This window comes from Papaver somniferum, chromosome 6 (assembly GCF_003573695.1).
Source record: "Papaver somniferum cultivar HN1 chromosome 6, ASM357369v1, whole genome shotgun sequence".
Lineage (NCBI taxonomy): Eukaryota > Viridiplantae > Streptophyta > Magnoliopsida > Ranunculales > Papaveraceae > Papaver > Papaver somniferum.
The window spans coordinates 4,162,233-4,174,669 of NC_039363.1; the positions used below are offsets into that span (position 1 = coordinate 4,162,233).

Here is a 12,437-nt window from a genome sequence, read left to right on the forward strand (position 1 = left end):
CAACAATCCCGTCACATGCAATCCATCGACGGGCCATCTCTTCTTCCCTATTTTCAATTGCTTCAAAATAAGACCCAAATCGTCATCAAGCTTGTATAAAATTTAAATCCCCCAACACAATCATGCTCCCCAGTTCATATTGATTACACTAATCTTCCACAGACACTATTCATTTGAATAGAAATTTAATTATCGTTTCTTGAAATAGAAATTTAGGGAATTTGGGTTTTTTTCTGATCGGATTAGAAGTAATAAGATTGGATTTTATTTTTTTCTTTATTGTAAATGGAGATTAAAAGAGGACAATCCTCAAAAATAAACAAGGTGATGGCTATGATTTTAATTTTGGATTCGATAATTTTGAAATGAATATGAAACTGTGAGTTTCCAAAGGCGAAAATGAGATCGGGTGTTTTTTCCTTTTGGCTTTAATGAAACGAAGAAGGTGAGGATATTTTGGGCAGTTGACTAATTGTTTTTATTTTTTTCTGCCACCTATACATAACTGGTGACTCAGCTAATTGACCTTTGAGCGAAATCTTAGCGATGAGAAGTTTCGCTAATTTTATCTTTGTAATGGAGGTAATTCAAATTATGATCTTCGTCAGGGGAGATAATTTTTACCACATTATATTTATACTTTTTTCTCTTCAATTTTTTTTACCCATAATAAATATTTATTTAAACCCCTAAAAATAAAATTTGAAAAATATAAATAAATAAATACCCTTTGACACTATTCAGACGGAAACTTAGTTTCCGTGTAATGTAGGAAAGGGATAAAAGAGCAACAAAGTGAGGATGCCTTGTGATTCATGTCCCTTCCCTTCCCTGTATTTGAGAAATAGGAAAGGGATGACATGCATCATAATGCTTGGCCATATAATAATGGTTACCAAACAACCCGATACTCTTTAGAGGAGTGTACACAAAATTAAATTCCCATTCTACGAGTAAATTACTGCTTGAATCGTGTCTCCTAAGATCGTGATGGCCTCCCTAGAGGCTAATTAGTTTGACTAAACATAATCTAGTGATAAATTAGGATTATATCCGTAACAGCTAAACCTAGAACCAAGAACTTTCCATGCGAAAAGAGAAGAAGACTTTTACTTTGGTGATCACAAAATGTGTTGAAAATAACCATACCACAAGCAAAGCCCACTTGCTGTGTGTTTGGAAAATAAACGAACAACTCCAGTTGACTAAGTTATACTTACTGCTTCACAGCAGACCACGAGGATATATGGCATGTTTTCGTGATATTATATTAACTTCTATGGATGTATACCATACCAGTTGTCTTTTACTAATCAAGCAACATTCATCCCATGAATTTCTCATCACCTACAAGGTACAAAACCAAGCAATATATAAACACTTGACATTACTTCTCTTCAAAGCACATTAGGATTTTCATTCATTTTTCAAACATTACATTGATTTTTTCTTAAGAATTACCATTTTCATACCCACATCAACTTCTTTAGCATCAACATCAAAGCAATATAATGGCTGCTGCTTCTTACAGTTTGATGAATAACGTTACTAATAATCGGTTAACCCTTAACACCGCCCGCCGGAATCATAATCAACCTCGAGCATCTGCTTCTCTAAACATCATCAATCAAAACTCATTATCTCATCTACGATTCTCTATTTTCTCTGCAAATCAAGGATTATCCTTAAGCACGGCCAGTCAAAGATCATCCTTGGCGCATCGAAAACTCTACAAAAAGATGTAATTAACTTACTACTGTTCCAGCATACCATATGTTTTTATCTTGTTATAATCTTCGGATACAATGTTGAATGGATTAGCATATTAAACTAGATATTTTTTTTCGATATGTAGGGATGCAACTGTTTATGCCAGTGTTCAACCAGGACTTCCCGTTCCTACTCCATCACCCTCAGGCAGTAACTGGTAATTAATTAATTTAATACTCTAGCTAACTCTGTTCGATTCATTATGTATTTCCTTGAATCAATTTAGCTAATCATTTCGGTAAACAATCACGTTTATGCAGGAAAGGATGGATATTGGGAGCTTTCCTATCAATAATCTTACCATTGTTGAGGCACAAATCTCCATTGCTTACACTGAAAAGTAAGTAAATCTTAATTAGATTAATAGTAAAGGACTAATTAATCCCACCTACAAAGTAAATCCATAGTGCATGGGTACATGCAAACGATACGGTATCCATATGAGACTTCTTTTTCGTTTTTACTCGATTTCGTATACGCATTCGTTCATTTGTACACACCCTAGCTAGCTAGTTGTCTTTGAATATATCTGGTGTCATGTTTCTATTATCACAAGTAAGTTTGACTAATTACTTGATTAATTCAATTTTGATGTGTAGGCAAAGTGGACATGGTCGTAGGAACAATCGATACCGTAGCTGAGGTTATCGAGATGGTGGCGGAAGGAGTGGAGAAGGTAGCAGATCAAGTAGCTGATCAGCTTCCAGAAGGCCACCTCAAGGGTGCTATAGAATGCGTCGAAAGTATAGCTCATGAAGCCGCCAAAGATGCTCATTTAGCTGACCAATTCCTTGACAAGGTAATTCATTAGCTTGATGATAGTAATATTATTATATTATTGGATACCAATTATTACATGAAATTAGTTGGAAGCCTAACAAGCTAAGCTCCAACGACATACTACTACATTAATTGAGCAGGTAGTTGTGTTAGTGTATCAGCGAGTCTCATGGATAACCTAGCCAAAGGAATTGAAGCGGATGGGGGCTGAGATTGTATTTATGGGGATAGATTTTGCAAGCAAGGGCGGTCAATCCCTTGTTGGCGGACAGCTAGTCCCCAAAAATTGAAATACGACTGGTCGATTACCGTTGGTGGCCGGGTCGGATCAGCAGCTCGATGGATCAAGCCTGGGTGGCTGCTCCGAACTGGACAGCTCCGGAAGGGCGGGATGTACTTGGCAGGGGTGTCACAGGGGATGTGGATTAGTGCGGAGATTCGAAAACGTGACGCCCAAAACCACCCAACCCTAACAAAGGAAACAAAAGGTCATTTTCACCGGGGGCTGAGATTGTGTCACAAGGGGACAAACTAACTCTATCTTCCATGTTAATTTCTGCAATATCACGCTATTGGGGGCTCGAACCTGGGACCTCCTGGAACACTTGAAACTTTGGGGAACGAGGATGCCCAGCTTAATGACCATAATTATTTATTACCTAACCCATTATTTATAAGTTTAATTAAAACATTAGTACTTTTCACCTAATGTGCTTTAAAATTACGTGATTTGTTTTGTTTTTGTTTTCTGGCCTTTGGTTCTAGATATGCATTAGTGTTTCGTTTTCTGGCCTTTGTTTATAGACATGCATTAGTCCAAGATTGCACTAATTATAAATTAATTAGGGACATAATTAGCATGTTACTTAGAACATAATTAATCATAAATCATCATTAAAAATTCAAAATTAAAAGTTATTAGTTATATGATTTCATGGTATTTTCAGGGAAATCATATCTAAATGATTATTATTCGATTTCGATACGTAGTTTGTTTTTTCTAATAAGATTATTTTGGATTTTCAACTAACATTACATAAAAGTTGATTTTGGATAATTATAAAACCTAATTATTTAGCTAGCTTGTTGATTGTTTAATTAGTAATTAAATTTATAATTTCTTGCTTGATTATGAAATTACAGATTGTGGAGGTTGAGGAAGGTTTGCTGAAGAAAATCGAATCTAAAGAAACTGTTGAAGCCCAAAAACAAGAAGATGAGGCAGCTCAATAATGTCATGCCTCTCGTCACATACACGTTCACCTGGAACATTATTTTTCTTAATCTTCATTTTTTATTCAATTTATTCTTTTGTAAAGTCCGAATAATCTCTAAGTTCATCACATGTACGCAAAATATATGTAATTCAATTAATCAAGCTCCTCATTTGAATTTTTCTTTTTTTTTCTTTTTGATCAAACGGGAAGAATCTACCAAAGAAGAAAATGTACAAATTGTCTACTGAGAAAGAAAAATCAAAGGATAAAAGCACCTTACAAAGAAAATAGAATCCCATTTAAATTCAGAAATTGCAAATTCACGTACTCTAACACTGTTGAAGATAAAACTAACAATAACTCTAGATAATTTCACGTGAGAGGAAAAAAGTGTGGGTTCCACTTAGGGGTGTACATGTTGGAAAATTGGCACTAAAACAGGGTGAAGAAAAAAATGTTGTATTAGGGTTCAAGGCTCTAATGAAAGATTCTTTTCGACAATTATTCGACCATTTTCCAATTGAATTGACGAGTACAAACATGTCAATGAATATCGCCGTCAGGATACTTGAAGCCCCACAACAGTGTTGGATTCAAAGCTTGTACGACCTTGATCCAACCAAGAACACACTGGTTTGTTTACGATGATGCTTATAAGAAAGAAAACAAAGAGAGTTGAGATGTTCTTTTGAATGAAAATAAGTCTCCTATTTAAAGAGGAAATCACACCCTTCGAAGATGACTCTTCATCTCTACAGGCATCTTTTCAGAGTGAACAGGCGCGTCTCTTCCTTCAATGCGTCCATTGGTGAAACGAGATTTCTGTTCAGTTTGTCTAAATGCCTATATTTGTTGAAAATATCCAACATTCTCTCCTTATTTTCAAAAAACCAAAATAAGGAATAAAAGGTTTTTAAAACTGGAGTCCGCATCACCTAAGTGACTGCCTACGTACCCGAGTGCGATCAAGCCAACATAGTTCAAGCTAAGTTGAGACAAAGTATCATCGTGGAAACCAATACATAAATGATAGGTACCTTTTGGGTTTGAACCTCCACTTAGTGTAAGATATTCAAAGCTTTATCGAGATCCTATGGTGAATTTAATCTTGAACCAAGTACCCCTTGTGATAAAGCCGGAACCTCCACTCATATTGATTTCAGGAAGTAGTGTGTTCCGTAACTCGCACATTAATGACCATGTGCTTTCTCCTGGATTCATGAGTCCCTTTCTGAGAACGGTCTTATTCTCATAAGAAACGACCTGATTTCCAAATACTCATATAGGTAAGTCTCGAAGGTGTTTCTGCGAGACACCTTGTGATAAAAGTTAGACTTATTAAGGATTTTCATCAATCCCTAAGATCATGCAGATTCACTACAATAGAAGGACAATGGGAAATTTTAGTTTAGTGTACCATAACCACTGCAAGAACTTGTTAGTACCACATTGAACTTAGTTTATTTTTTTCAAAATATAACATAAGTTGGGTTTCCGTTATTGGTGATCAAACTTATTTCACAAACCTGAGTCCCATCTCCTTACACTTTATTGAATGCACATCCTTTGGTAGCCACTTTGTGAAAGGGTCTGCCAAGTTCTTTTTCGATTCAATATAGTTTACTGCAACTACTCCCCTTTTGAGTAATTGTCTGACAATCAGATGTCTAAGACTAGCATGTCTTGACTTTCCATTATAAGTCTTGTTTGAGACCTAATAGATCATAGCCTGATTTTCACAGTTAATCATAACAGAAGGAGTTGGCTTCATCCATAATGGTATTTTTACTAGTAAATTTCTAAGCCATTCTTCCTCCTTACATGCATTTGTAAGTGCAATCAATTCTGACAACATTGTTGAATCAGAAATGCAGGTCTGCTTCTTGGAACTCCAAGACACAACAACACCTCCCAATGTAAATATCCATCCACTGGTAGATTTGGATTTGGATTCTACATTGTTACATTTCGCATCACTGTATCCTTCTAATACAGCAGGATATCTCTGGAAGTGTAAACCATAATTTAAAGTTCCCTTCAAGTAAGCCAACACTCTTGAAATTGCTTTCCAAAGTTCAATTCCAGGGTTACTTGAGAATCGACATAGCACTCCCACTGCTTGGGCTATGTCCGGTCCTGTGCAATGCATAACTGATTTATTTTTGATTGTTGTAGAAAAAGTGGTAATAAGATTCGTTCAACTCGAATTTGTGAAGGGTTTTCGAAAATTAAATAAAGTTGTTTCAAAGATAATAATAAAATACCGAGACCCTGGATTCCACCATTAACCAATTAAGTGAAAATTCTAATCAATATTCATGCAATTCTTTCTTTTAAAGTGATCTAATATTTTGCCTCTAATAGATTTTTGAAGTAATAGTTGTAATCACAAAGCATGAAACATCAAAAGTTTTAGAACCAAGCATGCTCCATCAAAACGATTCACAACTACTCAATAAAAATCAATTTTCTATAATAGTTCTATGCAAATAATCATGTAAAATAATTGCAATAAATAATTAAAATAGAATTATACCACTTTTCATGGAACAATGGCTTCCTCCGTTTCCTCGGCTAAGGTATTTAGCTCCTCATATTAATCACTTGCTCAAAATACATGCTTATAGCCCAAAAGTGTTTAGAAGAGGTGAAACAATAAAACAGAAAAATTGCAACCGAAATAACTGTTGCAAAGGCGCTGTTCAATTGTTACAGTGAAAGAAAAGAAGACAGTTCAGCTGTTACAGAGAAGTGATGTTGCGAATTTGAGACGATGTTCTTCCTTGCGACGTTTGTTCTTCAGCAGCAGCAGAAAACGGACAGTTCAGCTGTAACTTCCTGCAACTCGATCTTCTCAGCTCTGTGGTGCTCTAAACTACTCCAAACTATTTGTCATCCTTCTAGGGGACCTAAGAATACTATTTATACACAAAAGGGTCATTGAATCTTTCCCAAATCGCTTCGAAATCTATTCTTTCCTTCCTTGGCAGTCACGGCAATAATCTCTTCCCTAATTCGTTTCACGCGTTTCTGAGCTCTCCCAATTATATCAAACTCTTCCTTAGATAGAATATGTATCTTTGGAACGAATTTCTTGACTTTAATCTCTCTGAATGTCCAAAAACAAACTCGACAGGGGCCGTATTTCCTTTTTTACTCTGTTTCCTTTTTCAGGCAATTCCATCCCAATTCGATCGATCCAATTGCTTCTAATGAACTTTTTAAGTCATATCAAGTCCATACCAATCAATTTCCAGTGTTTAATCTCCTTGAAAACGCTTCAGAAATCATTTCAAATCTTAACAGCGTAAACGAGTGCTTTCCCGCCAAATTCTATAATTCAAATCGTGAAGAAGGTGTCCCCCTATCCTGTGTTTTTCTCCCTTTAGCAGCTGCCTGGAAATAGGTTACCCCTTATTCAAAGCGAGAGTCCGAATAGAAAATGTCCTCCCAGGTGCCTTTAACAACTTTTCGAGCCAATTTCGCCGCAAAAGTTTATTTCTCCAAAAACACCTACAAAGAGATAAAATGCCGAAATAAATACAAAAATGGGTACTAACAATATACACAATAGAGATGAAAATAGACACATAAATGCGTCTATCAAATACCCCCAAACTTATTATTTGCTAGTCCCGAGCAAATCAAAACTACAAAATAAAATCCCAACTCACTGTCGCAGGCATCGTCGATTGCATTTAGCGTATGCAATAAGCCTTTAAACCCCTAGGTGTCCCTAGTGGCCGAGTTATAGTCTCGGGAGGGCTTACAAGAGATATACCCACAAAACCTTTACTCCAGACCTTAGCTATCTACGCAGAACCTTAGAAGGCACTAAAGAATCTCCTTGGTTGGCATACTTATTGACTACAGGACGAAGTACCTGATGCGAAATTCCAATTGTTGTACACGAGTTTGCACTCAAGCATACTAAAATTCATATAAAGTGACAGAGCTCTACTCAAATAGTTGCACTATGGACATCATATTCGGAGTCAAAACTAATCACATGGATAGATCAAGAAGATGAATATAGAAAAACATAGATGGTTTTGATGTTTACTAAGTGAACGGCGTTTCACATATCTGTCTGAAGGCCTCCGCCAAAATGAACCTATCCTAATGTATTGAGATACTAGTCTGACTAATATCAACACACTGGCATATACAAGGGAACCAGTGGTCGATAACCTAACTCTAGGTCAACACAACAGGCATATACAAGGGTACCAGTGGTCGACTTTATTGAATTTATTCCTTTTGGTCAAATGGTCTGGTCTCAATTTTTTTTTTCTCTTTTTCTTTTTCAATTTTTTTTTTCATGGTATCTCAATCACTCTAATTCACCCTAGCATTGGTAACAACTTGAATCGTGGGCCCCACCTATCACTTAGAGAAACATAGTTTAAAAACAAAATAAAATAAAAATAGAAGTGAAAAGGACTCAACGAGATATGGTGAAACTATCATGTTATTTCTAACACCTGAGCTCTGTGATTTTATGAATAGACTCTTCTAGATGTTGCCATCTAATCAGATTGGTTCCTCAACTCCTACAACCAAAATGCTTCCATCCACTTAGATTGGTTAGTGCCATCCTAAATAGGCATAAATTTCTAAGCTCTGGAGTTTATTTATTCATACTGCAACTAAAAAGTTTCTCCCATACCCCCAAACTTAAATCTAATATTGTCCTCAATGTTCTAAAGATAAAATTAAAAGCATGAACAAGGAGAAACAGTTACCATTTGAAGCAAAAGAGATAAGGAAAGATATTACCGTGTCGCATGAATATTGGGTTACCTCCCAAGAAGTGCTAAGTTTAAAGTCTTCAGCCAGACATCAAGTTTCATAAAATGGCTAGTTACCTTTCAAATCATATATCAGTAGTCGAAATAACTGTGGGTCATCAAAACCAAATAAAACTGCCACTAATATGAAACAACTGCACATGATCAGAAGAAATAACATAAGGAGCACAACCTCATTGAAAGTTTCTTGCAAGACAACTAGATTTATTTGGGGAACCCAATTGGGCTTCATATGAGTGTCTTGAAAAACAGATTCATCCGAAAAACGGGACTTTAATAGCTGGATTTCCTCCTGGACAGTATCAGGAGGATCGGGCTGTGGAGTCTGAATAGACTCAAGTGATACCTCATAAGCACTAGGATCGAGTCCCAAGTTAGGGACTTCTACTAGGGATAATTGACGATCACTACCCCCAAACTTAGAATTTTGGGTGTCTCTAGATAGACTAGTCACAATATTCCTAATTTCTAGACCATCAGGTTTCTGAAAAAGGTCAATTGCTTTCTCTGAGTTATAATCAGGTGGTTCATCCTCTAAATTCTTTTGAGGTATACTAGATGTAGGACTTATATGTTTCATATCTTGTATGGTCAACCCTAGAGTTTCCTTATTGTCTTGAAGCATGATTTATGGCCTGCTATCCTGATCGGATGCTATAATCACAGGAAAACTCTTAGATGGCCCTAAGAATGCAGATTTAGGGTCCAACTTAGGAGGCTCTTCTGAACAAGGGATTAAGGTAGACTCAAAAGCTTGTAATAGTTCGAACCTAGCTTTCCATTTATCAGTATCTAACATAGGAAAAGAATCCAACATAGCATTCACTTGTTCAATATTGCTATCTTCGTCGAAATCTAAACCAAAATGGGATAGACAACTCTCTAGTGGGTCTTCGGACAAGATGTTTGGTAATGACTCCTGAACTAAGGATTCTATCATATTCACTCCTTCAACACATGTGTCATCTAGCTCATAAGGTAGATTACTGAGATTAAAAATGTTTATTTCGATAGTCATATTACCAAAGGATAAATTCATCACACCATTTCGACAGTTTATGATCGCATTAGACGTAGCTAAGAATGGGAGACCTAAAATCACAGGTATATGGTTCACTGGGTCAGGGAAAGTTTGGGTATCTAGGACCACGAAATCCACTGGATAAATAAACTTGTCGACCTCAATAAGAACATCCTCGATAACACCTCGAGGAATTTTGACAGACCTATCAGCTAACTGCAGTGTTATCTGAGTAGGTTTCATTTCACCAAGACCTAGCTGTAAGTACACATGGTACGGCAGTAAGTTCACACTGGCTCCTAAGTCAAGTAAATCTCTTTCTACCCGATGTTTACCTATTGTGCAAGCAATGGTTGGGGAACCTGGGTCTTTGTACTTTGGAGTGGTAGTGTTCTGAATGATTGAACTTACATGACTAGCTAAAAAGGCTTTCTTATGGACGCTAAGTTTTCTCTTTCGCGTACACATATCCTTAAGGAACTTGGCATAAACAGGAATTTGCCTAATTACATCTAATAAAGGAAGGTTTATGGTAACTTGCTTAAAAACCTCCAATATGTCATTAAAGTTTGATTCCTTCTTTGTTGATGCTAACAGCTGGGGAAATGGGGCTCTAGGCACAGGATCAGACCTCTCAGGAACCGAGTCATCATCATTGGAAATTTTATCAGTCCGCTCAGTTAGCGGTCCCGAGGGATGAGATCCTGAGGGGTGAACTACAGTATGTTCACTATCGGGCATGTTTACCTGATTGTCTACTACTCTACCACTCCTAAGGGTTCTAATAGCATTCATTGATTCGATGGTTTTGCACCTACTTCATGAACTCCTCTAGGGCTGGGAGTAGTGTGACTAGGGATCCTTCCGTTATCTCTCTCACTTAAGGTTTTAGCTATTTGGCCGACTTGAATTTCTATCTTAGCAAGGCTCTGAGCACTAGTTTGAAAGTTCTGCTTGGTTTCCTGTTGAAAACTAAGTTGGCTCTTTAATAAAATGTCATGGCTCTGTGCTAACATATCCTGGATCTTTCTTAGTATACTAAGAGATTCCTCTAAGCTCGTTATTCTATTCTCTGAAGAGTTCTGAAACTGATCTGAAGAGTTCTTATCTGAACCAAAACCTGGGGGAGCATTAGAATTACTAAACTGACCTTGAATCTTGCCTTTAGACCACGAAAGGTTCGGATGGTTTCTCCAACCAGGATTATAGGCTTCTGAATATGGGTCAAACTTCTGACGGTTATCGAATCTAGTGTTATTATAGAGATCATTGGCTTGCTCTTCATTATTTTGGCCTTCCCAAAAAGGCTCCAATCTACCACTAGTATGACCAACTTCTAAAGCTTCTAACCTTTTCGCTATAACAGCAATTTTGGCATCTGATTCAAAGCTTCCTTCTATCCTATTAAAGTTTCCTCTGCCTAGAAGAATTGTTTTCTGGGGTACCCTATTACTTTCCCATTGTTGGGTCTTTTCAGCGATTTCATGCAAGTATGTCATCGCATTATCAACTGTTTGGTTTTCAAACCCACCTGTACACATGGACTCTATTGTAGTTATGGTGCGATAATCTAAACCCTCATAAAGGATCTGAACTAACCTAACCTTTTCTAAACCATGATGAGGACATTGGGCTAATAAATCATTGAACCTTTCCAAATACCTATACAAAGATTCTCCCTCCTGTTGTGTAAATGTGCAGATTTGCGTCCTAATAGACGAGGTTTTGTGCCTAGGGAAAAACTTGTTCAAAAAGGCGGATGTAAATTGTTCATAGGTTTTAATTGATTCGGAATCCAAACTATACAACCACGACTTGGCTTTATCTTTTAAGGAAAAGGGGAATAACCTGAGTCTTAAAGCATCATCATCAAGGTTTCTAATTTTCAGGGTACTACAGATTTCCGCAAAGTCCCTAACATGGAAATAGGGGTTTTCATTTTCCTTTCCTAAAAAGATTGGGAGCAACTGTAAGGTTCCAGGCTTAAGTTCATAATTTTCTTCAGTTTCAGGTAACTTGATACACGAGGGACGAGTAGTCCTAGTAGGATTCAACAAGGCTTTCAAAGTTGCCATTTCTGGCGCTATTGGACTATCAGGGATTTTCTCTTCAAACGGACGTTCAAAAACGAAATCTTCACGAATCGGACTCTCTAAATTGAGGTAATCAAGACACTTAGAACTACTAGGTTTCTCTTTAACAAATCTACCTAGGGAGTCTCTTTTACGTTCAGTCATGCAACAGAATAAGGAAGGGAATTCTATGCAAACACAAAACAAGGACGACTCGACTTCACCAATGCAAACATAAAGATTTCTAACAAACAAAAATCATGATGGCTCCACTTAGATTGTTTCTAGACTAGCTTCTGTCTCTCGAAGGGGAATTCGTTACAATTTGAGCAAACCCCTCTGGAATCAATCCGAGTCAAAGTAAGTTGAATCAAGGCGAGGGAAGCTCAGTGGAGCTTTGATACCCAAGGCCTCACCGGTTACAAGGCGGCGCAGTCACGCATTCAACTCACAAAAACCGTCAAGAACTTCGAAGTATGCTCAAAAGAGTAACCAATATTTTTCGAACGACTTTCCTACTAAGCTCGTTACCCTATAGGTCTCGTTCTAGTAAAAATTTTAGGCTTAGGTTCGCGTTTGGTTTCTTGTTCCTAAGGCGGGCAAGAAGAGAACGGTGATGAAATCCGAACCCTTGTCTTGTATGGCCAGTCCTTGCCCTTTACTAGGAACTAAAAGCAACCGTATTCAAGTCCTCAGCATATATTCACCTTAAGGAATACAGTAAACCCGCTGACAGGGGATTCGAGGGTGTTTCGAAAAACTTACC

At 37.2% G+C, this 12,437-nt stretch overlaps 1 protein-coding gene and 1 pseudogene across 3 annotated transcripts; both read left to right on the top strand.

The window, feature by feature from the left end:
- Nucleotides 1-1,327: 1,327 nt before the first annotated feature.
- Nucleotides 1,328-3,934, top strand: LOC113285348. 3 transcript variants are annotated; one of them, XM_026534255.1, is made up of 5 exons: nt 1,328-1,741; nt 1,856-1,927; nt 2,031-2,110; nt 2,370-2,569; nt 2,691-3,934. In XM_026534255.1, exons 1-5 carry the CDS (start codon nt 1,512-1,514, stop codon nt 2,730-2,732), a joined length of 624 nt encoding a protein of 207 aa, XP_026390040.1. In that variant the 5' UTR covers nt 1,328-1,511; the 3' UTR covers nt 2,733-3,934. The 3 variants fall into 3 exon arrangements, with proteins under 3 accessions (XP_026390040.1, XP_026390041.1, XP_026390039.1); XM_026534256.1 differs by having other exon boundaries at nt 1,329-1,741; nt 2,712-3,934; XM_026534254.1 differs by having other exon boundaries at nt 1,332-1,741; nt 3,694-3,934.
- A 7,276-nt stretch (nt 3,935-11,210) lies between these two features.
- On the top strand, nt 11,211-11,310 carry LOC113292056 (annotated as a pseudogene).
- Nucleotides 11,311-12,437: the final 1,127 nt, after the last annotated feature.

What these genes read in the sequence shown, in the direction of transcription:
- LOC113285348 (XM_026534254.1), top strand. Translation starts at nt 1,512, where the DNA reads ATGGCTGCTGCTTCTTACAGTTTGATGAATAACGTTACTAATAATCGG. An exon ending in TCACCCTCAGGCAGTAACTG is followed by an intron (nt 1,928 to 2,030) that starts GTAATTAATTAA and finishes ACGTTTATGCAG; the next exon opens with GAAAGGATGGATATTGGGAG. An exon ending in CTGACCAATTCCTTGACAAG is followed by an intron (nt 2,570 to 3,693) that starts GTAATTCATTAG and finishes ATGAAATTACAG; the next exon opens with ATTGTGGAGGTTGAGGAAGG.